The sequence below is a fragment of the Prorops nasuta genome, unplaced genomic scaffold (genome assembly GCF_024137725.1).
Source record: "Prorops nasuta isolate Cenicafe-Biocafe unplaced genomic scaffold, Cenicafe_Pnas_1.2 PNAS00002, whole genome shotgun sequence".
Classification (NCBI taxonomy): Eukaryota; Metazoa; Arthropoda; class Insecta; order Hymenoptera; family Bethylidae; genus Prorops; species Prorops nasuta.
Window position 1 is genome coordinate 2,231,634 of NW_027116799.1, and position 27,222 is coordinate 2,258,855.

General features: G+C 42.4%; 1 protein-coding gene across 6 annotated transcripts in view; it reads left to right on the top strand.

Annotated features, from left to right (window-relative positions):
* Positions 1-21,493, top strand: part of Scgdelta (sarcoglycan delta) — a 142,153-nt gene extending 120,660 nt beyond the window's left edge. For all 6 annotated transcript variants that reach the window (XM_066732232.1, XM_066732257.1, XM_066732240.1 and 3 more), the window contains 4 exons: positions 9,823-10,096; positions 19,136-19,325; positions 19,539-19,731; positions 20,752-21,493. In XM_066732232.1, coding sequence (XP_066588329.1) covers positions 9,823-10,096; positions 19,136-19,325; positions 19,539-19,731; positions 20,752-21,088 — 994 coding nt within the window. In that variant the 3' untranslated portion in view covers positions 21,089-21,493. The remainder of the gene's footprint in view (positions 1-9,822; positions 10,097-19,135; positions 19,326-19,538; positions 19,732-20,751) is intronic.
* The last annotated feature ends 5,729 nt before the right edge of the window (positions 21,494-27,222 follow it).

The window sequence follows — 27,222 nt, forward strand, 5'->3', positions numbered from 1 at the left end:
TTACGAGCAGACGCGATTCCATTAGCAAAGTTTCGAAACTGGCATCGTGGCCAAGAGGGACCGACCTGTTCGTTAACGCCCGCTGTTTTATTCATTCGATTAGTTTCCCCGAGAACGGCTCTGGCTTCGAGGAGGAGGACTACTGTACCACGGCACCACACGGCACAACGACACCACGACACCACGGTGAAGAAGGAGGAGGAGGAGGAGGTTATGTGCATGTGCCATTTTCGGACCAGACTGGCCTTACAGGATTATTGCTACAGTACCACCATATATATGCATACAGTCGATTTTCCATCCCTAAATCCGAGCCACGGGATACTCGCGTGCATTAGAGAATTATATATATATATATATATATATTGATTCCAACGCGCATGCATTCATTTTGCACTGCACATCGATTGCACACATATGTATACATATATAAACTTTCTCTGTCATACGTCCATTTTGTTGTTGTTAATATTTTCTTTTTATAATTATAAAGAGAGAGAGAGAGAGAGAGAGAGAGAGAGAGAGAGAGAGGAAAATATCCAAAAAGCGCGCGCCACGATGAGTGTTTTACACACTGGATACAGATATGACCGAGACAAATGGCGAACTTTTTGCTACTTTTGACGACTAATGAATTAAACTACCGAGTTGACGCCTATATTTGCTTAATTTACGAATTAAAGGACGAGGAAAAGAGCGATGATCGCGAAACATATAAAGTATTGCTATACGCGTATAGTTTAATTTAATTCCCCTAGCATTGGAATAAGTTAGCAGGAGAAAAAAGATTTTCCAGAGATCGAATTGGCGAGCCGCCTGAAAATTATAGGTACTTCGCAGCTGCTCTTATTTAATTCCTACGCTTGAAATCATCTTTCAATTAAATTTTAAAACGTTGTTTCCTCCTCTGCCCGATATCAATTAAGTTTAATCAAATCGATCTAAGGTATCTCGTCGCATTAACAAAATTATGGCTATTATTCTATGCTACGAAACACTATTTGCGTGTGTGTATAAGCATGTGTATAGAGTTTATAATTGAAAGAAGGTCAATTATAAATCAGATGAAATTTATAGACGATTCGCAGGTGAAAAGGTGTTGACTGCAATATATTTTGAGATATTAATATTCATTCGTAATTTCCCAAAGCTATACGTACAGTCTATCGGCTATAGGGAAATACTGGCGGAAAATAGATACCATCGTGGAGTATGGGGAAGATAAAGTATTGGAAGCAAGGCTAGCGGTCGAATTAAATTCGGGCACAGGGGGAAACGTCAAGTGGCTTGCATGTTGGAGGTGCGAGGTAGGATGGCTACGGGTACGGCTAGGTAGAGATAAATCTTGCTGTGTCGATGGCTCACCGTTGCCAGGATTAGAGTCTACATTTGCACCTACTCTCCGTACACACACACACACACATATAAAGGGAAGGTAGTTGCACGGTTCTCCTATCCCGTGGCCGTTTTCGATCCCTCTCCATCCAACGCAGAACCGGCCCCTTCAACACCCTGGCGGCTAGCGCAGCCCGCTTTGGAAAAAGCGAGAGAGCCTCGTAAATTCGGACTGATAGTTATAAATTCTACCCTCGTGCTCGGCCACGTTGCAGATCCTCGCTCTTCTCTGCCTGCTCGACGACGACGACGGCGACGACGGCGACGAGGACGACGACGAGGACGACGAGTGAGAACGAACGACATTCCGTCGACGATGGGATTTGCTTGTGTCGAGAGTACCGACGTCCACGTCCGTGCGCGACACGCGGAATCACCCTGCGGATTTGCCAACGTGCGGAATAAACATTTTGCCACCCCCTCCACGTTCGGATAAAACTGCTAACTCCTGCGGGATCTGACGCTTCACTTTTCTCTCTTACCCCTGCAATTTCTCCAATTCAATCGGCTGGCTACTGCAGGCGAAATTCTTCCATACACACAAATGTTTCCAACTTTTTCCATTATAACACGTAATAATAGTAATAATAATGCAAACAGCTGCGCTGCAAGAGTATAAAGAGCAACGATAATAATTTAGTTTGATATGATGAAAATATCGATATTTTTGTAAATGATGATCAAATCCACGTGAAACCGCAGGATGAAAAGACAACGTCTATTCGACCGAGACACTACTATATTCATATACATACATATACTTATAGCTATATGGCACATGTTGCACACGCGTATCATAGGATCTTTTACTTTATTTTTTCGGTTATGTGCGAAGTATGATGGACGGGATCGAGGGAAACTAAAGAGGTCGAAAGACGTTATCCTTTTAAAAGTATAGCGAAAGCTTTGGTTTTGCTATTTTATCCGAAAGCGTGCAGAGTATAGCAGCTACAGTGGAGCAAAGAGGGAAGCGTGAGAAATCGGGTCGCGCGGGGCCAGGCAGGCAAAGTCGAGAGGGAGTGAAGAGGAGGGGAGGGAGGGTTTCTGGGCAACGACGCGACTAATGCAAAGCGGCTAATAATGCACCGTGTTTGAGTCATTAACGGGAAACTGCGTCGCGCTGCGTCGCTTCGGTCGGTCGGTCGGTCGCCGGTCGGTATAAGCGGTGAGTAGAAAAAGAGCAACTTAAATCGCGAGCACGGATGTGAGCGGAGATAAACGTTGAATTTTCATGAGAGAATTACGCTTCTCTTTTTTTACAGCCAGCCAAGGCGGCGCGGTGCAAACAAATGGTTTCGTTTACCCGGGAAAACATGGCGAACCACTCCTGGTAAATTTCCAAGTGACTCGAGTCACTGGATTCATCCAGCCTCTCGCTCTCTCTCTCTCTCTCTCTCTCTTCCCCCTTCTTCCACGCTTATAAACTCGTCCACGTATTCTAGCTGCTAGCTCTCAGAAATCCCCGAGCCATTCCTTTCAACTAATGTAATTTTGCCTAATCTGCGCCAAGCCGCCAATTAATTTCCCTAGCTGCTCGCCCTCCACGCTTTTTCCTGTTCAAACCAAATAACTCAAACTTTTCCTCCTGTCGCGCAAGATTTTTCACCCACGATTGCTTCGATCTCGACTATCCTCATTACTTTGTTTTCCGAGTGTGGGATAGCAGCTATATAGGCTATATTACTGATATATCGCATAGGCGGGGGTGCTTATATATATATACATATATACCTATACCCTTCCCGTGGCCCTCTCACTCCACTCCCCCCACGTGCCCCGCGTCGTCGCGTCGTCGGCGTCGTCTCAAAGGAGTTTCGGATATAGGATGAAAAGGGACCTGTCTGGTGATCGATGTAAGCTGTTGCTAGTGATCGATGCAGGTGTCATTTTCATTCGTATAGAAACTTTACGCGGTTCTGCCTCAGCTGCAGCACTGCTGCACCTACGCTACTATATATATATATATATAGCCAAAGAGAGATGTCCGGGGGAGGAGAAGCTATCAAAGCACACACGCACACAGCCTATTCTGGCCTCCGAAATCCCTCGTGTATTGGAAGGGGGTGGACACGCGCGCACACACACATACTGACATGTACCTTCCTTGATCCTGCACCCAACTCCCATGTGATCTTCGTGCCCTTTCTTTTACCCGAGTCTCTCTCTCTTTCGCACCTCCACCCCCCCTCCCCCCGGCACTCTTAAACTCAATCTCACCCTCTGCCAGCCGCGCGCGACCACTTTTCTTTCATCGCCTATACATATACTATATGTATCGACGTATTAGAGCCAAATCAACCTAATGCTACGCGCGTGGGTCAAATGCTTCGATAAATTGTAATGGGCAGAAAGTAGAAAAAGACATGAGAAAATAATACGCATCGAATTATAGAATATATCAATAATATGGCATAATGGACATGAATCGTGACGCGATGCACTATGATCCTAATCTGGATCGAATGGAAGGAGTTAGCTTGGCGCCGAACGCGTGCACGTAGATCGAGCTGTTAAAGGAAATTATTGGTGGTAATAGGAAAAATAATTGGCTAGTGAATCGTGATTCAAGGTTCATTGGGCACGTTAGTCGGGCATTAATCGACAAGGTGGTTCAGGGCTTGTAATGCGGTCGCATTACATTAAGCTTGCAACATATGAGATTTAATTTAAATTTCAACTTGTATAATGGGCACGGGGGCTAGACTTATCTGAGAGTAGAAAGGCCTTAACTACGGCATCGCACTTGGAACTTTATTGCCCACTATGTGGTCCCATTCGCGTTATACGTACACGGACTGATGCCGTCCTACGATTTCCGAGTATATTATAACGCCCGTATACCAAGCCATATTAAAGTTTAGATGTAACTGCGCGATGAATACATCTACTATAGCCTTTCTTAACTATCCTCGGCCGCGGCATACATATGCGCCCCACAACCGTAATATCTTTAATATCCATTAGAGCCATTAAGATAAGTTTTATGACGTTTGCGACTCTAATTGTAATAAGTATAAGAACGCCACTCTGCGTTCTATCAATTGTTCTTCGACTAACGATCGAACCTAATAGCTCTTTTCTACTGCCATGGATATGCTCTATATACTGTTAGCAAACCCCACACACAATCCCTTCTCTCCTCATTTTTATTGCTTCGCTCTTCCTCCAACGAATTTATAGGAAACTAACTTGTATACACAGGTATATATGCATTTACTACAGCTAATTCAACTTAACAATCAAACCCTCGGTATATTATTACTTCAAGATGAATATTCCTCTTGTTATGTTTTTCCATTGGATTCTAATCTGTTCTGCTTTTCTACATTTTCTCTCAACCTCGCCATTTCTTCTCGAACGATCAAAAGGGTAGAAGGTAACACTGGTCACTAATATATTGCGTCGATTGCACGCACGGTCCACCAATAAGCGAAGACACCAATTACCAATGATTACAGTTTTATCCTGAAGATCATCCATCTCAAGTTTTTAGCATGCAATGTACAAACCATTTTTGGCATATACATAAATTATACATGGTAAATTGAGTTGAAAAGCTGAAGAAATTAATTGCTCTAAAGCTGGATGAAAGACTTTCGGGTAAGAGAAGCTTTTGAAACGGAACGTCGAGTTGAGGATTTTTTGTAGACCATTGCGGGTGAAGGAATAGGTCTTGATGCAGTTAGGGTGAACCTCGCCGATATAGAGCTAGAGTTGGACCAACGCGACGCGACGTAGCGACGAAGGAAAAGTCCGAGGTGGGCATTGCACTCGACTGCAAAGGCAGACGACTATCTAGGTAACGCGAACCTAAGGAGGACAAGTTCTAATCCGCAAAATCGAGACGGTAACGCGATCAAAGGCGAGCTCCCTTCCAGTCCTTAAACCAATTTGATTTCCTCCAACCAGCAAAAACCTGTCCGCCTGCACTTTTTACCTTTTTCCAGCAAGACCTCTACCTCTTTCCCAGAAACCTCCCAATTCTCGTTCAACCACATTCAACCTTCCCCAAACTATAGCGCCCGCGCGCCATCAGTTTAACCTACAAAAAATTATTCCTTCTTGCTAATTGAATTCTAGGAAATCTCCACGTCTCAATTGTGCAGCGAAAAATGCTACTTGCAGAGATATATATATATATATATATATATATCTACAAGTTTTACAAGTGCAATAATTGCTACATCAATCAAAGGGACACGCACAATCGCGAGCGCGAGTTTACCTTTTCTCCAGCGGCGGATTAAAATATTCCGCTTATATAGTATGTGTTATACATGAAACAATGAGAAACACACATACGTAATGTATATATAAAATATATTTTAAATCTCTTTTCGCATACGGTTATTAGGTGCACATCGTGTCATTGAAATTTACTTAATCAGGATTTGGGGGAAAAATCGATAATACGGAACCGATCGGGTTGTAAATGCTTATCTGCTCGTTAAACGGGACGACCTCGCACGTCGTTTCACAGTGAATTTATTAACCAGCTGTTTTGCCTGCCTGGATGGTTTTGGGACAGGATGCAGCGCAAAATATTTGGTTATGAATTGCTATAGTTATAGGCTCTCCCCTGGTTATCATTATCAAAATTAATTAAAACCTTCTTCACCGTAAACCAATTTATTAGATCAGTGTGTTACAAGCTTGGATCATTACTTTAAGCCTTAAATTCATTAGCTCGAAACGCTGCATTAATTATATTGATATATCCACCTAGCTCCGCTGTCGTGACGCGATGTAAAATTAATCCTCTTTGTGTAGAAAATATTGTCACTTTTCTCGATAAACGAAATATAATTAATATATATTAGGGAAAAATGCAAAGTAGCGATTACATTATAAAGTATATAGATTGACAATTTTTCCAATGAGTCTTTTCGAATAGAAGGATGATGGGAGACGAGAGAAAAGGGTCGGTCAGAGCCGAGGTTTTCGAAACTTTCGGAACGATGGCCATGGTGAGTCGACCTAGCTCTTTCGCCAAAATAACGGAGCATTTTCCGCTCGCGGAGCTGGCTCGGTTGGCAAGGCGCGGATAGAGCGAACAAAGCAGAGAGAGGGAGAGAGAGATCTGGGCTTGTGAAAGTTGTAAGCTAGGGAATCGTAGGGTTGATAGGTTTGATAGGGTTGATAAGGGGGTGGTAGGAGGGGTGGGGAAGGCTGTGCATGGCATGACGAACGACTCCATTACTGCCAATTGGAGTTAAACTATGTTTGGCTTGTGGCCTCGGCCCATCGGTGCACCAAAGCTACCTTGGCTTAGCCACCATCGGCCACGACGGCCACCCTCGTACGTACGGTCTACGGCTCGGCCCAGAGCTCGGCCAGGTCTCGCAAACCCCACCAAAGACGCCACAGAATTGCGGCTCCCGACTAACCAGCCGATAAGCTTTTCTCCTTGCTCTCCACCGCGCCTCACGGCGGCGGCTACTGAAAATAATTAACCTATATCCACGTGTGCCAGGATCCACCTCGATACCTGTATCCCTCGCATGTCCATATACACAACACGATGCACTTGCTCGCCTTCCCCATTGCACCTTATTCCTTTATTAAAGCCCGATCGTTCAACGCAGTTATTTCCTTGAGCCTCGCGAGTCGCGATCTACTGTCTTCTTGTATCCCACACTGTGGACATATTCGTTATATACTATATTCATATACATATAGTGTTTACTTAAGCGCGTACACTCCCTCGATCGCCGATTTAAAGATCCAGTCGCCCTGATGCTCTCAATGATATACACCCCTTTGCCGATACACCTTCAATCGAGTTTCAGCTTTCGTTTGAATTTCCTGAAATTGAACGGTTAATTGGTATAGAGGGACGATCTTTGAAATTTGATGTATTCCTCCTCCTCGTACATGGTGGACTTAGTTAACTACGGTCCTTGCTTTAGCTCCATAACCCTCAAGACTGGAGCCTGACCAACCGTAGGATCCTTCATTTGTTCGGTCGACCGCTGTATAGCGTCGATTAAATCCCAATCGGTTGTAGTTCGTTGAACGGAAAGTCAGAACTCGCTTCATTGTACTAGCTGCTTCGTCAAGTTCCTAATACGATCGAGCCTCATCACAAATTTAATCTGCTTCAATGAAGTTCGTACCCCTCCCCCTCCCCTCCCTCCCCCATCCCTTTCAACCATATCATATTGACAAGTATAACGCGCTCGCGCTTGTATACAGTGTTACACCCCTCGTGCGTTTTTCCTCGGCTAGCTGCCATCGAGTTTGCAGGAACGGTTCTTCTGCAAAGCCAAATCTTGAAAATTAATGAGGAATGCTTGCCGCGCTATACATATACTATACACTTTGGTGTTGTGCATTTCAGCTCTATATCTATACTACACACACATACCTATTTTAAATTTGAATTAGATACGGAGACGACGCCTAAGAGGCAATCTAAGCTTTGCTGATGTTTAAAACAATGTTACGTCGTCAAACTTCCGTATAATTTAATTGAACAAAATCAAATACCTTAACGAGGAGCACGACACGAGCTCTCGCTCTCTCTCTCTCTCTCTCGACGATACTCACACCCTCCTTTATAGATTTTTCTAGCGCCAAACGGCAAAGGGACCTGTAACTCGACGCAAATTGTTACGCCGTTTGCCTTTGCCCCGTGAAATTATGGTCCCGTGGCTAACTTCGCATTACGTCAGAAGTTCTGCTATGGAGTTTAACATACGTCTGAGGGTATTTATGGTCCATGAAATATTTCCGCTTTATAATTGCCTCCTGGACCTGAATTCATAATACGTATAGCACGACCCTTTCCAGCTCCTGTCGTGCTTTTATTTCTCGACAAGAAATATATCGTGCCAAACAAATTTATACCTTCTTCGTTGGCCTCATTATTATTTCCATTCGAATTTCCATCGATCCTTAATGCATATAAACATTCGTAATACCGATATATGTGCTGATGTATGTAGGTGAGGGTAAGATCGATCGAACATCTTTTGGAGATTGCGCGTGCTTTTATGAGAAAGAGAAAAAGGAAAGCGGAAGATAGGCTTTCCTCGTGAAGTTTATCTTGGAAGCTTTTATAATTTCGAGCGACGACCAGGCTCTTTACATCGGCGAAAGGCATAATTATTCGTAAGCTGCAAGGGGTTGCCATTAAATATTTTAGCTACCATCGTCTCTGTAGTGCGGGTTCGGCACTCGGGCCTCTAGATGGCGTACGTTATTCGAGCGTCGAAAATAAAAAGGTAGGAGCGCAGGTATGGTGTGGTAAAGATGGTGCGAGTTAGTGACCGGAGAGGGAGGGAGGGATGTTGGTTCATCGGAGGCCCAATGGATGCAGGCCAGAGGGATTAGGAAGAAAGTTTATGTCAGGTATTTTGCGGCTAGCTTTGCATAAGTTCTACCCCCAGCTCTTTCTCTCATTCGCGCAACCCGGTGTGCTAACTACCTTATATTCCGCTACGTAACATGCTACCCTGGCCCTTTAACGTTGATTACTCGGACGCTAATTTGCAAATAAACGAAATATCAGTGAATTTCACTGCAGGCAACAATTATTTCCGTGACGGATCTTCCCAATTACTTTGCACAACCTTTCTTTTAAACGCACCAATCGTAATGATGCTTGCATCGTCTCCTGAAATATATACGTCCCCCCCCCCCCCCCCGCCCTCTGTATCTTTTCCTATATTACTCAATTCAATCTAAATTCTGACAAGTGATTTTACAATAATATTCCTTTTGCTTTCTTTATCTTTAAAGCTTAATGCATATGTACCAACGCTGCACAAAGCGTAACGATCAGTAAAAGTGTGGTATATACATATTTGTTGAGATATTTACTATAGCAGAAAACTCTATTGGATAAATTCATTTGGCCCAGTGGCCTTGTTAAAGCAAAAGCCACCTAACTTAATCACGAGCTTAATCGTTCTTTTGAGACTCGTGCTTAAAACTAACGCTTGTGATAATAATCCACTCTCGGCAAAACACACGAAGGCCATTAAAAATTTCACGAGACGGATATTTCAATATCCTCGCGACAATGCTACTCGATTAAAAGTAGTAGCAAGTAGTACATTATTTCCCAGGTCGAATATCTTGTGCTTTTAAGAGATTTTTAGTTTGGTTTTTGCTTTGAAAGCCGAGCACGTCTGAAGCAAAGCGTCTCACGTTGTCGGAATAAGAAGAAAACTGGAGAGTGAGTAAGAGAGAGAGAGAGATGGCGTACATGTGCGTGTGTATGTATGCGTACAAGTGAGAGAGGGAGAGAGCTGTCTTCCATGATGCATTTCTCTTCTCCGAACAATTTCGCACAGCCGGTGTTCAAGAATAAAGTATAAAGGTTTGATTAATTTTCAAGATATAAAATAACAGAGGTGGAAAGTGGTTGGCGCGTGTTAAATCTTAGCTTTGGAATCGATTTTGCTTGTTTTTTTTTGGCAGAATGTCGAGGCAGGAGGGATGGTCGGACGAGGCAGGTGGTTCCGGAAGTGGAGTTGGTCGTGCCGGAAATCGAAACGTTGAAGGCGTCTCCTCAAGGTCTTCCAGGGTGGAGGAACGTGCCGGTTCTGCAAGCAGCAAGACTGGAGGATTCAGATTGGGCATTTATGGCTGGCGAAAGAGATGTCTCTATTCCCTGATCCTCGGCCTCATGATCATCGTCATTCTCAATCTCGCTCTCACCGTCTGGCTACTCAAAGTTATGGGATTCAGCTCGGTAAGTTTTTGACAAAATTCAATATACTTAAAAATAACAGTTAGCAAGTAGAAATTTCAACGAAGCACTCTACATTGCTTTAAAATCCACTATTAGGATTGTACGTATCGCGTCAGAGTCTAGCAATATCGAGCGAGTTGGATTATGTATTACTCGGCTATCCAGCCAGGACATGCATGTATAATTTAAACTGCAGCGATGAGGAATGGTGTTGAATGGAGAAGGAAATCCAGATGATACCATTTGCAGCATTCGTTTTTGCGGGTCTCTTGCCATTGCTCAAATTCATCGTAATATATATCTATATATAATTCTTGTATTTCGAATGGTATGTACGTAGCGCGCACCAGTTGTACTATACTAGATGCTAAGTATATATATATATATATATATATATATGTATGTATCAACGCGTTGAGATCATGCTTAAAGGGAAGGAGGAAATCCAAGGGATGACTTTTTTTGCATATAGAAGCTTATCATTATATACATATAGGAGAAGGATTGACTAAACACACTCTGTGACACACACACACACACGCAATGGACATGGGCAGGGTGACTCGATGGTGCGGCACTGACAATGGGGCACGTATTACATACATGTACCCCCATACGTACATACCATAGACGCTTTTGGAGTGAGGAACAACTGCGCACGATTCCCTAGGATGCTTTCGTAATTGAGACTGCCTGCAGCGCACAAACCTCTCTTTCTCTCTCTCTCTCTCTCTCTCTCTCTTAGATCTAGATTCATTCATTCTTATTACCGCGCGAGCAATATCGGATCTATGGGAAAGACCATGGATGCACGGGGGCCAAAATATAGAGCTGGCTATTAAACCTAATGGATGAAGATGCGATGAAACGCGCGGAATTATTTTCAATCGGCCGGAAGCCAGCTGCTTTGAATTTGAAACGGATTTGCCTTAATCCCTGGGAAAAAGCTCTGTAGCGAATGGCTTCTGGCTAAGTCTTTGTTGAACTGAGATTAGGATTAGATTCTACTTACGCCGCTATATCACGCGAGGATCCAGGCACCCGCGCCGCGCAGCGCCGGCATACTTGCGTTAAACGTTAAAATAATAACGTTTCCCTCTCCCGACGGCCGCCCGGGGGCTTAGAGAAATTTACAGGGATGATGATGGCTCGCGCCTCCGGCACAATTATTGCCAGCCACTATTAGCTTAATAGATAGAAGCGAGAACTTTAAATGATAAATCTACAAATCTGCCACACGGGCACACATCTTTTTTCACTCGATTCTATTCATTCCCACCAGAGATTCCAAGGGTTCACGCAATTGCAGCCTTTGAGGATTTGGTAAGCCCGGCGCGCGAGGCCTCTAACTTTTCGACGGCCATTAAAGCATGCAGCTCCGTTCCTTCAAATTAGTTTCGCCAGAGTTTCTCTGCCGACTAACGTGCCCACATCCCTATTATATATATATATATATATAGGTATTGAGACTCGCGCCTATTACGAATCATCTCGCTGAAATTAAGACGTATACTCTATATATGTAAAGAAGGAGATTGATTAATTGATAAGTATAATAATCAAGAGAGGGAAATCACTGAGAATTCTTTGCACATCCAAATGTTTCGATGTTAGCTGATGATCGATATCGAATTTTGGGGGAAGCGCGTGTTCAGTGATAAAATAGAAGGCAAACGATTTTCTCGCCCGGAATATTTTAATGTTCGTTGAATCGATGAATCCTTATAACCTCAAAAACGATGCATTATGGCCGCAGCCATTGTCGAATTTATTCGTGATCGAGGCGAGAGAGTTAGCTAGCAATGATCCTTGCGATCGAGGCTAAACTCGGGAATTGAGTATCAATCCGTAAGTAAGGAGGCTGCGAGAGCTATTGAGATATCCCACGGGAAATACGTAACTCTTTCTCTCCTATCTCCCAACTACGTATATCCCTTCTCGATTCCTTCTACTCACATACACCTCAAACACAAGCTCATCCCTGTGATCCGTGATCTTTAAATTCTCCCTTCGTCATCACGCAAAACCCAACGCGTTCTCCTCACTTGATTATATCTACACACGCTTCTCGATCAACTTGTGTACTTTAGAAAAATAATTGTTATAATGCACTATATATATATATGAAATGCAATTTTGAGATTGACCATTAGATTATTTAACAAAGTATAATATAGGAAGCTCTCATCTTAACTCGTGCTAGATTAAATGCTGTCGTTACATCCTCTAAATCATATATCTATATCTATATATTAGTTAATCTGCTGCTGATCAATGTATTTAAGTAAAGTGAATTAATTGTGTGCTTCGCTGCATATACATATATGACTTATATATACCCCTATAGAGACGGATTCGACTACGACTCGAATAAGAGCGTTGGAATATAGCGGCTGGACCAATCTTTAAACGTGTCTCGGCTTTATAATCATGGGGATTCTCGAATCGCGATGTAAACTGTCGAGTCGAATGTTAAAATTTTGCTGGAAATTGGTCGCGGGCTAATTATGCAATGGCCGGGAGATAAGGTATAGATGCGCGCCAAGTTGGAAAGCGGCCGTCGTAAGTTGAATGAAAAGAGTAGAATGTGCTATAGAGCCGAGTAGAGGAGTCCCGGCTGGGGGGCGTCCTGCCTGCCCGACACAGGAACAGTATTTCCGGTTTAAACTTTTCCAATGCCGGTTAGCAGGAAGGAAGAGCCGGGGAGAAGGCGGGAAATATTTTATACCCCTCCCCACTGCGCACTTCTCCTCACCTTTATCCGTGCCATGCCATTCTCCCCGGTTCATTCATATTTGATGAGAACCTCGACGGTCGACCCTGTCCTGCGCACCTCCAACGACAAATGCACATCTCCCTCCCCTCTTTCTCCCTCACTCCTCCACCCTATCGCCAATCCAAGAAAGCACCCGCGCTTCTACCGTTTATCCCACCCGTGAAAATTAAATCATTTTTCTCAATTAAGAGATATCTATAATCAAGGAGTTAAAATCCCAATCAAGTGCAGATAGATGGTGGGGTGGTGGTACTGGAACAGATCTATTATAGACGAACGACCAAATGGAAATCCTTTTTCCTCACCAGTGTGCACTGCAGCTATTGTCAATATAAGGATCGAGTTTGAAGAAAAATCAAGCGAGCAATAACTTAAATTGTCTTTCAAGGATCCCCTTCTTATTGCTGCATTGGTATACATATATTAAAGGACATTTCCTATTCCTCGATCCAAATAGATAAAGCTAGTGTGTATATACATATGTATAGGTGCGGGCCGGCGCGCCTTGTATGCTGCAGGCCAAGCGGAATTAAGCGAAAGTGCAATGTCTAACGTAATTTCAGTGCAGTAGAGCCATGCAGCCATCGCGTCAGGGCCACATGCCATACAAAAAAACTTTAGCAAAATTTAAGCATTAAGATAAAAATTAATGGACCAATCACAGTTTAGCCACTGCCCCGAAATTTCGCTCAACTCTCATTTCTACACTTTCATCTTTCTCGAGATCCGAAAAGTAACAAAAGTTTATTGTTCTTAGGAAGAGAAGGGATTCTCTCTCTCTCTCTCTCTCTGATCTGCTCGTCTCGCGTGCCAATCCTGGGCCTAAAAAAATACGCATCAACTGACGATATTCCACATTAAATATTCTTATTTCTATATTATTACAGGAGGAACATTAATTTTCTATATGTAATAGTGTATGTATAATTAACTAGTAGGTATACATACATTGAATTGATAAAAAGGGAGTCAAGTTTGAAAATGATTAAATTGAATTTTTTCGTGCAGCATTGGTATAGGTGAGTTAGAGAGCTTCTTGAAGAGGCGACGAGCGTATTTGGATTCAGGATAGGTATACCTATTGTTTATCGTTAATTAAGAAATGAGAGACAACAGGGATGACTTAAGGGGTGGTTTCTAGAACACAGACATGTTATAGAAGCTGAGGCCATTAACGATGCCCTTCGGCAATGGCTTCTCAGTTTTCTTTATATAATTGTTACCATTAGAATCAAAAGAATCATATAAAATATACTTTATAAATAAGGACGCAAAACAGTCGAAAGGCAGAAGCGAGGACCACCTCGTTATCGTGGAAAAATGATCTACCTGCAGGGGCCCTCGTTATTGAAAATTGCTGGGCTCTGGCATTTTTAAACTCAACATCTACCTTTTCAAATCATTCTCATTTATACCATGGAACTTATCAAGTCCAAGAGAAAGCAATTATTTCGTTAAATGAAAATCATAAATTTGTGGGAATGCATCTAATTAAAGGGCACCGATGAAATATTTTTCAAGAAATCATGCTGGAATGGAGGGATTACTATATATCCTGTCACCGTGCTCGGTGTGTCCAATATATATATATATATACATTTGTGGTAATGTAGTATAAATTGGGCGCGAATTATGAGTTAAGAATTGCAATTGAGGGTGAGAAGAAGATGAAGATGAAGAGACCATGCATGGAGAAAATTGATCGATCAATTATGAAAATAGATCCTGGGTTTCGTGTCGTGTCAAATATATGTAAATCCCTTTGGACCATTAGACAGGTGTAGCTCCATCGCAACTTAATCCTTATGCTGCGGAGGTACTGTAAAATAACATGAAACTATAATGCTGCACGACTGGCGTGTGGACAGTGGTAGAAGGACGCGCATAGGTGAGTTAGTTGTTGAAGGGTGGTTAGAGGGGGAGCTACTGGGTGCATGTTGGAGAAGAGGCGAGAGAGAGAGAGAGAGAGAGAGAGAGAGAGAGAGTATTGTGATGCTGGGGGTTCCCGAGTCGGATTACTCGTGGCAGAAGTTAGGTGAGTAGGTCCAGCTCGGGATAATTACGTGAGGTGCATTAGCGTTGCTATACATGTACTTTTCCTCCGACTGCCAGTGTGTGTGTGTGTATGAGTTTACTTTCTCGGCTCTAGTCACGTGACGCACATATATACATATATATATATATATATATGTATAACTTTTACATGTGGAGAAATAATGGCGCGAATCGCTGCGTATATATATATATATATATATATATATAAAGCCAATGAAAATGCACGCGAGCGAGAAAAATTGACAAATAAATTTGGTAAAAAAATAGCTCTGGAATATTATAGCAAAGGAATTGCGAATGGCGTAAATATACATATATAGTAGAGGTGCGCGGCGTGTTTTAATAGTCGGCGTTTGTGTTTTCAGTTGCTTCAGCAGGCAAAGGGAAATTAGTTGACTGTGCTAATTTTAAACCTTCGTAAAACAGCGGCGTGTAAACGAATCGATGCTGTGTTTTACTTCCTGCAGAAATACACTCCGTATTAATTTATGGTCGACAGTTAACAACGTCCGACAGAGTGAGTCATTATTGCTTGATATACGCCTGCCGGGAGTGTTATTTGATTTTCATTAGGTTCTAAAATACACGTTGGTCTTCCCTAAATTTTCTTGAATTGGACAGTAAACCATCCGTTATTCAGCCAATTCTACCATTATACCAAGACTTGACTTATTTCAACAACTCGCTCTCCCATTGGTTATCTCAGCGCGGAATAATGGATCAGCGGTAGTAAGGTTTTCTTCAATCGGGCCATAATTTATATTCTTCGCGCAGCTGCTGATTCCACCTCTATAGCCTCTAGCTCCATACCTCGTGCAAGCCGCCAGCTACCCATCAGCTATTTGTATTCTCGTCCCGCGACGACGATTCGACGAGACTCGGACCACTCGAGGCAAATTCTACAACGAGTAATATAGGTGTACGCAAGATTTCTTCATCAGCACAACGATTATTTTTCGTCCGATTCATCATCTCCACGATGCGATTTATCCAGAGATTAGAAAATGGTATTAGGGACTTGGTCAAACAGTTGCATGGTCATGGTGAGATGAAGTCTTCAGTTGGCCGGACTTGTACTCGAGGCCACGGATCCTGAAACTTTCTGTGTTTGCCCACTCTCTCACCCTCTCTCCTATTGTCAGTGCAATAGAATTCCCGGAATTTAGAGGAAATTTCAGCTAATCCTTGAAAGCGAGTTCTCCGAATTTCTACAACTATATAGATTTCATTTAATTTATCTGCAGATACTGATAGTATCGCGCGTACATTACACGTGCATGCATGGTTACCACATGTACGTGCGTGCACTAGCTATTAAAATTAGGAACCTAGCTTCTATATATATATACAAGAATAAAATGCTTGAGGATTTAGTCGCTCGTGTGTATAGACGTATATATATATATATATATATAGTTATTATAGCAATTGTTAAAATGTAGATAATGCGTCCGCGCGCGCGCGTACAACCCGTTATATTATTAAAAGCATTGCAGGACCGTTAAAAACAGCTTGTAATGCAAGGTGTATATAAATTTGCTTTAATGGATTTCCGAGCACCTCGGATAATAGGCGGACTATTATTATCCATCAAAGCACGAAAGTCCGTTTTAACGGCTCGGATCATTGCGGAAGCCGTCAAGTCAATTAATTTTCCCAATTATTGCCCAACCGTCATTTATATATATATATATACGCGGAGCATCCATCGAACTTGCGCCAGCTTCACTCGCGTCGATTGATATGGCAAAATAATTATTGCAAGCCATGCTTAATCCTACGCGAGATGCAGCGATCGACTTTAAAATACGCGATCGATCCTCTACAATTATCTATTATCTATAAAAATTTACAACTTGCTTACACTATCGAGCCAATATAAGCTTCCGTTATTACCATATATCATGCGACACGTTATAGTACTCGACGTGCACTAACCAATCGATCGCCTATAATATTCGTATAAAAAGCTTATCACCGAATATCTATATATATATATATATATATTATATACGAGTGGTAAGTGACATTTCTGCATTATGATATTTCGAAATAATTGAACGTTAACAAATTAAAATACACGTGCATGAGTGATTGGAGAAAGAAAGATTTAAAAGGTGCGTATAAAAATCAGTGAAAAAGACCAGATGCATGTAGGCATGCGGGGCATATCGGAGCTTGAGACGTGCGAGCTAGTACACATGGGTTTTGAGCAAAGATTATTAACATTGTTTCAACAATTCGATATACGATTTCTATTCTTAACACGGTAGGGTAAAATTTTTTTTATTGTTTGCACGTGTGCTTACATAAGAGGGATAGGGTCAAGGTTCGTTTGCGATTATCTACGAGTCAGCATTAGAGGTTGATCACTTTGGCATTTTGGCCAATAAGGGAAAAGGAGATTGTAAAAAGCAGCTGCATCGCCTGCACCCAGTTTCAAGGGAGTTTACGATTACGACTAAGTACAGGGCGAAGAGATCGTATCGTTTTCCGAGCGATTTGGCTAATCGAGTGTCGGTTGCTTGCTCGCGGAGAGGCGTTCTCCTTTTTCCTATCCGACCGACACCCACAGACCTTGCCTCGATGCCGCTGCTCCGAATCCATGTCCAGGATACGAAACGTACGCTGCTCGTGTCGCGGCTCCAAGACACGGTTCTGACAATTACGCCACCATGTAAACTTTTCGCCACTCTTTATTGCCATGCACGTATGTACATCTAATGCATGCACCGACTGACTCGAATTGCTAAACTTGCCAACAAGTGCCGCGCGCGATATAGCCTATATAGCTGCTGTTGCTCCTGCTCCTCTCCCCTCCTCATCCATGCACGCATGCACGTGGAAATTCCTTTTCTTATTCAAAAGATTAAGCACATTTGGCAAAATTAAACTTCCATATATAGAAATGAACTCTAGATAATTTTATACTACCAAGTCTCCTGATTTTAATCGTTTGTGAGATAACGAAGCTGCACGATCGAGCAAAAGTTTGTTATTCGGTTGGCGCGTACCCAGCATCATCAGTCCGGTGCTCCATTCGTATAATAATAAACAAGAACCGGAAAGCGTGGAGATGTATGCGTGAAAATTGCTTCCGATCGGGCAACCAATCATCGGAAACCAATGTAAACCAATGCGCAACCGATGTCTGTAAGAAATGTCCGCGCGCGCACGACGGCGATAATGGAAAGCAATCCTCGTCTCCGCAGCGCTATCCAAAGTTCAAATTTAAACGTTGCATGCATATTATATACAAGCCCAAAGGAGAATAATGAAAATTCCGTATTATTTCGGCAAGCCTTGTAATATAATGAGAAATTATATCTTTCTTCTACTTTCTGCTCTCCTATTTTTTTGCATGGCTTTTCATTTAGTATATAGAAGCATATCGCATCGCATCGCATCGGCCAGCTCTCCATGCAACTCTCGGCAGAAAAATATCTCAAGTTTATGCGACGCGAATACAAATGTGCAATGTGTCTGCTTTATGGTATGTTTCTACTTTCATTTCATCCAGACCGCAAGTTACCTCATCTTGAGCACCCTCGATGTGGCGCGGCGCGGCGCGACGCGGCGCAGCACGGCGCACGGACGCATTGCACTCGAGCAAGAGGCGAGCTCTAGCTAAAATAAAATTCTGCCTACGCCACTGTTCCGATATTACGTTAGATATTTCAAGTGAACAGGCGCGCGATGGATCACCCTCTATATGCACACAGGTTCCTACCTCACTGCTGCATTCCTTATGGGACTCGGGAAATTCGAGCGGAACGAGTCACGCAAAGACCCTTAATGAGTTTTGCACAAAGCAATTTAAATAAAACTCATCCTGTAAAATGTATCACTCGACCTCCTTCTTCGTTCTCTTTTTTTCTATATTTAATTAGATTATCCGCTAAGATTAGACTCGTTCGATCCATAGTCTAATTGAATTCGACAAGATTTTTCCAATTACAAAATGCCCTATGTACTACATAATACTCTCATTATACTCAATTTATTGCTACTAGTGAGTAGGGTAGGTAAATTTTATCTTTCAAGAAACGTCGTAATAAATTTAATAGCTGGAAATTTCATATGTGTAGATTCGAAAGTTTGCTCGAAATTGGATGTAAAAAGTAGAGAGAGAGAGAGAGAGAGAGAGAGCGGTAGATGGTACGGAAAATTCCATTTCTTTTTGACAGTGATTTCCATTTGTTTTTCAGGATGGCCTGGGCTCTCTGAGAGTGGTGCCCGGAGGGATCGAGTTGAGAGGTCAGGCTGCCATACTGGACGCTCTGGTGGTCTCCAGCTTGAGGTCCCGAAGAGGCAAGAATCTCGTTCTGGAGTCCTGGAGTAATTTTACCGCATCGGCCAGATCCCAGGATGGTCGGTTGCTCGCTAGATTTACCGTCGGTAAGCCCACTTATTTGTCAACTATCGCACGCGAACGCGGAAGATATAGCTATATATAGTTATAAATACTATATAGCTTTCTCTCGAGCGCTAAACTTTTTTGACCGAATAGGCGTTGAAAGTGAAGACCCGGCGTTTAATTACTGCAGCATATATAGATATGGGTATAGCGTATATATATACCTGAGACGAAAACGCTAATTGCCATTGCAGGCGAGGATCGAGTGGATTGTGTGTCGAGTGGTTTTCGAATAAGCGATCCCCAGGGAGGTGTCCTCTTTTCGGCCGATCGAGAGCACGTGGTAGTGGGCGCCAAGATGCTTAGGGTAACTGGCGATGGAGGTGCCGTTTTCCAAGGCAGCGTCCAAACTTCCCTCGTCAGAGCTGAACTGGGACGAGATCTTAGGTAAACGATCGATATAAAACATCAAACTCCATTCCCTATAATAGGTGTACTATTTTTAAGAAAACAAGCAATAATGTATGGGGAGCCAATAATGTTAACCCCATGCATGGAATACCCGAGAATACATTAATGTATACCTGCAAAAAAAGTTTTAGAATAAAGGCGTCGTGTCCATGAAACGTCCACTGAGATATAATACATGCTACACATATACTTGATCTTAACGAATTTATATATAGGTATATATGTTTATGTATTCACTTGATATTCATGAGTTTAATTTAACGAGTTAAATTCGATTTGATTGCAATAATTTGTCCGTTTATTCAAGGTTGTTTATTAAAACAAAGTACGCGTCTCAATGGTCGCGAATTAATGGCAAATTTAATTGGATGAGAAAATTTTGTTGTTTTTTAGCGTAGAAGGAAAACATGCAAAATGATCGTGGAAAGGGAATGAAAGTTTTGGACGAAGGAAAAATGAAGATCCGTTGGAGCATTTATGTCAACGATTATGCGAAAGTACTTTATAGGATATATCAGTTGCAGTGTATCGAGTCGAGGAATCATAATAATCGATTTTCCAGTAGGAATAAGGCGATATCTTTGCTGCGCCGCCTTAGTCGAGGAAACCCGGCGGCGGATACAGGCAGTCCGTTCTTTCGGTATACGCGCTATTTCATATCTGGCGCAAATCCAATCCTATGAATATAATTTTCCACGCGGGCAAAGTTTTATTGTAATCGTAAATCCGTCTGTAAATTGTTCGCTGCTATCAATAACCTTGCGCGCGCTCCACGACTTCTATATCTGCAATGCATGGCTTACCTTATTATTATTACGAGGCTGCTTTGGAACCCGGAAAAACCCTTGCGCTGCCTTATACACATATGTACACACACACATATATATATATATGTTATAAAGCAGAGCAAAGGCGCGAGGCGATAAGGCGAGGAGATTGGAGAAAAATTTATAGGATGATCAATAAAAAAAGTGTCGATTCTTGTCCCTTTTATAGGCTGGAGTCCTCGACGAGGTCCTTGGAAATCAAAGCCCCGCAACGAATAGTCCTCGAATCCTGGGCAGGCGAGATATCGGCCTCGTGCTTGACGGATCTGAAACTGCAGAGCGTGGCTGGTGGGATCAAGCTGGATGCCAACTCCGTCTTCCTCAAGGGCCTTAGGACGGCGAACACTCAAGGTTACGCGTCTTCTCAGCAGCGTGCCACCTCCAAGGCCAGCACTCACAAAGCACAGAAGGAGTCGAGCGTGTACCAGGTGTGCGCATGCGCAGACGGAAAGCTCTTCCTCGCAAAGTCCGAAGGCACTTGCGTCGCGGACAAGTCGATTTGCTAATGAAACTCTCTTGTGCGCGCGGCGTCTTTTCTTTATTTTTACCAACTTGACTATTTGACGAAGGAGTTGGAGAGAAAGAGCTAGGATCACATCGACACGATGGATACACGATCGGATCCAACTCAAACTGGACTAGATATACATATCTATGTATATGCGGGGACTTTGGTGCAATGGTTCTGCGCGATCCAACACGAGGCCTTCTTCCGAACAGTGCAACATGCAACCACATTTCACCGTTCGTTTTATCACAACAGTTCCAATATGTGTTTATGCCTACATATATATATATATATAAATATATATATGTATACGTAGCATTGTCGCCTCTGCTACTCCAACGATGTATATCTTGTATATCAATAAAATAAAAACCATGCGATTATTATCGTTAGGCAAAGCTTGACAAACCGATTAACAACTCGTATTCTTTTTCTATCTTTCTTTTATACCCCCCCCCCCCCGACATCTCCTACACTACACCATATATTTTCTCAAAGATGATCGAAAACATTTATGTTCGATATCTAATTTCTAGACGCGCTTGCGCACTTTGAAAATCAGACTCTAAATCTACAATCTCAAAACATATATATACATACGTATAAATAAGTAGTTCTATGTGTATATGTAGCTTGCATATAATGTACGAAAGGCATAACTGTTTGACGGTGTCTGTGTATATGCGCAGTTCACGCGTTAGTCTCTAGGCTTATTCCGACTGTAAACTTTGTAAAATAGTTGATGCATAATTTTTCATGAAATTCATCAGCTGCTCCGCGCGCTAAATAGATACGCCGCAGTTTTCGATGTAAAATCATTAAACGTTTCTCTCTCTCTCTCTCTCTCTCGCGAATCTTAAATATTTATTGCCTCTCATTTTCAAAAATAATTTGGATGGAACCTGCTAATATAGATAACGCCAATGGTTACGGTCTCATTGCAAGGACGGAGAAGGAATAAAATTTGATTGATCGACCGATACCCATACTTCCTTTGCAGCATATATGTTACGCGAATAATCCAAGTACATTTGGCGTATAAAATGTTTGTATGTGTGTGCATGTGTACGCGTGTAGAAGTCGAAAGCAGTAACCAATAGCCTTGGCGGGGCAATCTTCTCACCTAGCAGCCGCTTAAACGGCTCTGACGTCGGGGTAATTTTGTCGGAATTCGAGATTAAAATTGCATCTGCGGGGAAACAAAGTAAGGCTCGACGCTGGAGGACACGGAGCAATCTAAGGAAACTGGCGTGAATTAGCGCCACTCTAATAGAAAAAGAAGGGAATAAAAACAGAAATAAAAGGGCAGCCTCTCTCGGTACCGGGTCGGATGAAAAATGTTTCCGCTAGATTTTTCCACGAGTGAATTTAACGGGGAGGAAAAAAATAACAGCTACCAAAGTTTTCTGCAAAAAGACAACTTTCTCGATAATCGAGAGAGCATATACATATATAGGTATGTATATAGTAAAGAAGAGGAAAAATATTTTAGCTTTTTATTATTTTTCCTACAAGTTTGGACGAATTTCGAATTTTCAAAGAGCTGTGAACAGAGAGAGACGGCTATATACACGCGCGCGCGGTGTGTATCAACAACCAAACATAATTACGATCATGCAATATGGATGTAGAAGCTGAAGAGGGTAGTGTTTTGGTAATGTTGGTGCAATTCGTGCGGTAATGATGTTGATGGCGGTAATACCGTCGGCAGATGTTACAGGATAGATCCTGTGAAACGTGAAATTGTTGCGCGGGCTACCGGTCCATCCAATAAAGCTTTAAATACGAATTAGCGCTGCCGGGACAGTAGAAAAACTTTACCATAGACGAGGTCGCTGCCGCTTCACCTTTCATTCATGTTTTCAACATAAATCTCATAATACTTATAAATTTAATAAAATCAAACTGTAAATTATTGCAATTGTTAGCATAAAGATTTATACATTAAATTGGAATCCAATGGACTAAAAACAAAAACGCAACAACTTTTCAATTGTTGCTCATTAAGTTGTGTGATATCAATTAAACAAATTACGTGTACATAAATTTGCTGACGAATAAATGAAATGAGAGAAGAAAGCGGCAAGCAAATGAGGAGTGATCGACATAGACGGTATCGTATTCGGCTATCTCTCTCTTGTACAGAGAATATCTAAAATCTGTCGGAAGAATGAGGAGATGAGAAAGGGGTTGAGGGGGATTGTCTGGGGTTGTAAGGGTCGGGGTAACTCTGGTGCAGCCTCGAGGGCTCTTGCTCCGATCAAAACCGCCAAATGGATAAATTACCCCTGAGCCCTGTCCTGTCCCCAGTCAACCCGTCTCTCCCATTCCTCTTTCATCCCCCGATTCACCTTTATCCGTATATGTGTATGGAATAGTCTCCTTCTCTCTCTCTCTCTCTCTATATATATATATATATATATACTGGGCGCGACAACGCTGCGTTTGCTCGCTCTCTTGCTCGCGGCGCTCCACTATCCCATATCTGTCTTTCATGGGTTTGCCCAATATCGAAATTGACGTACGGAAGAACATTTTCGATATGTCAAAAGGGGTGCTCTCATCCCTCTCCTCTATATTTATAGGAAACTCTTGCACATTCTCTTATATATGTATATATAATATGGTGTAAAAAGAAACTTAACTGCAGCATATATGGGTCTGACCGCACAATCGCGTATAGTCATACATTTTTCATGGCGAAAATTGCGATCAGCTAGCAGCAATAATATGTATGACTGAAATGATGAAAGATCCGGGAAGTGAAGCAGGGTCGATGGATGAGAGTTGTTTGCAGCGTCTCGGCTTGCGGGGAAAAATAGTAGGGAGCAGGGAGCCGGGAGCCGGGAGGCGCGTCCTGGTCGGCCCCGTTAAGTGACGCTGACGTCTCGAAGAAAGAGGCGGGTGGTAGGTAAGTATAAGGGCAGGGGGTAAGGGCGTTGTAATAGCGAGTAAATTCCTGCAACGGCCGGATGCAATTTAATGCCAGTCGTCGTGGTGCTATCATCGCCTTCGCTGATGCAATATCTTTCGAGTTTCCGGCGTCTAGTTAGTGCGGAACGAGCTGTTGATAAATCTACCCTGCACCTCCGAGAGACCCCCTTTCGTCTTCCATTTTCCTTCCACTCCTCCCCCTCCCACCGACACACACACACACACATACAAGCAGTACCGCGGTATGTGGAGGCCATTTCTCCGGCTCAGAATTACATCCCCAAATTGTAATTTTGTCGGGCACCGCCCGCACTTCCCCCTCACCTCCCTCACCGCTTAGCCCGCTCTACCATTGCTTCCCCTACCTCTTTCCCGCAAAAGTCTTCCAAAGTACGCAATTCGCAGCCAAGAAGAGGACCACCCTCCGATGCTGCTTGGCTCGTTGAGAAAAATCGAGGGGGTAAAGTTTGAAAGGATTAAATTAATCCCATCTTCGAGCATCATCGGTGGGATATAGTTTAAGGGGACATCCTAATGATATCAACTATTAAAACTGCTCATTTACGATCCTATCCCATATAGCTGGATACCTTGCACTTACAGACGTGTCCTCGGTAGTCGCCGGACAAATTGCATTAAATTACCTTAAAAGCCCCTCTTACATCCTGATGCAAGATATCCTACTCTCTGCTATGTCAGCCTAGGAATTAATGTTAAACGCAAAGATCACCTATTCTGCCTCCAGTAGATCTCTCATATCCCCTTCCGCCTCGTACAGATAAGAAGCCGCGCGGGCAAAAGTTTGTCGAACCAATATATATACCAATATTATATATTTTATAATACTCATTTCTTCATAATAAAAATAAAGAGAGAGAGAGCTAACTACCTACTTTAAATTAAAATGAATTTTCGTTAAAATTAAAGCGAGCGATAGAAATTAATGGTCACCGGTGTTTTTGTAGTTTACGTCCACCCCCAGACAGACCCGATCGTGTGATCCAAGAGTTATATATATATATATATATATACCTAGAACAGGGCGTACGTTCGTTGCCGTACGAACGCTTTAAAACTTTCTTCATAATTAACAAAATTAATTAGAACAGTCCGACGAAACATCGAAGCCTCGAAGGCTGACAGCGAAGGTTCCTACGAACGGATAGGGATGGGCTGACTTGCACCACTTGCACCCTGTGGAGTCTCCGGCGCGGTGATAAGTTCCTTGATAAAGTACAAACTTCGAACCAACGGAATATGTTCCACTATCAATCACTCCTACTCCCAGCTCCCTTTAAACCTCATACCACTCTCTCTCCCTCTCCCTCTCCTCTCTCTCTCTCTCTCTCTCTCTCTCTCTCTCTCTCTCTCTCTCTCTTGCATGCCTTCTCCCTCGGGGGTTATCTCTATCTAGCAAAAATACAAATGCAGAAAAATATGTTGATGGGAATAAACAGTATCGCCCATTAGACTAGAAAGAATCATGCACGCAACAGCTCGATTTCACGCTTGAAATAATCCTTTTTACAAAAGATGTATACTATTATTATTATTATCTATTATTCCGGGCTAAATAATAAACGCTTTTTCAAATGTTTGACAAGAATATTCGTATTTTATACTGTATATGTATGAATGTGCATGGTGTTAATCAAGACTCATTGCGATTAATTTCCAATTGATTAGTGGCCCGCTATAAATTAACAATTGTACTGCCTCGGCTCTGCGAGATTGATTATTTGAAACAATAATGTAGGTATGCTGTAAAATTATGGCGAGCGAAAAGGTGGGTGGTGTACAAGCAAGTTACCAACTTGTCCAGCCCTTATCATCGTTATCTGCGGGTGCAAGTCCGACTATGCCGACTGATATAAATAAGCTTCGATATAGGTACCTTGCGGGATTAAAAGCGTATTGGACGGCAAGAGCGAGTTATAAGCACGATGAGCGTCAACAGGGATCTTTCACGCGTGTATATATATACCTATATATTTATATATTTGGAGGGAAGAATTTCTATATATAGCTGAAGGGAAAGGAAGAAAAATGCGATCACACTCAATCGATCAAACGGCGGCAAATCAGAAGCGAACGCTCGAGTTGGATATTTGGGTTGCGCGATTGGGGGTGGGAGGGGGGAGAAAGAGCGAAACGTCACAAATCAAAGAAGCGGTGACAGTTAATTCATAACCCGCAACCCCCATCAACCTCTTTCTTTACCCCCCACCCCCCCAACCCGATCGTTTCAATATATGTATACGCCCGCGGGAGTTGCATGCTACGTATGTATATACGTATATGTATATGCCTCTACGAATTCTACTGGTATCGTCACGTGAGTGAAAACACGTTTTACCCCCAACCTTTGCAACCCTCCGGTTGGCTGCACCATTTTTCCGTTTCCACGCTCTGTTTACCTACCAATGCTCGAAACGACAACATCGGATTAAACTAACCGATGTCTTTTGTACCCTCGTGCGCGAGGAAACTCCAGAACGAATAATGCACAGTGAAGTACACACGTGTATATATCGATGAGATGCTTGAAATCTCATGTACGTATATAAAAATAATTTTTGCATCATGTTATTTTTTTTTGGCAAAAAGTAGTAGAAAAAAAGAGGTTTTATCATTATTGGTTTGTATGCATATATATAAGAGTTGCACGAGCGGGGAGGAAATGTAAAAGACCGTTGAATCTCGAATTCAAAGGAAAAGCGAGACGAATAGTATCGGTAGAAAAATTCAGGCGCGCCTTAGTTAATTATATTCAGCCTTTTCTATTAAAACAATTGCACATTTAGTATAGTTATATTATAATATCATTCATCTCGAAACCTGTCTATATAAATATGGATAGGTATAGTAAAAAAAAGACGGTAAGACGCATAAGAGTTTTGATCGGCTCGGTTCGAAAACTTCCGTCCGCATACGTAAATACACGGGGTTTTTCCCTAATGGGGCGTAATAAGGTAGGTATATACCATATTCGATTTGGTTGACCATACTAGTTTTTAGTATCACGTACATTTATTGATATCTTAGCAGAGCTCTAAGAAATTGAACGTAAAGCCTAATTATGTATTTCGTTGAATACATTCTCTCAAGTCCTAATTCCTCGATTTGAAGATGAAGATGAATATAATTATCCCACGGCCGATAACGATGGCTTTGCGGAAAACATTGTACAGTCTTTTC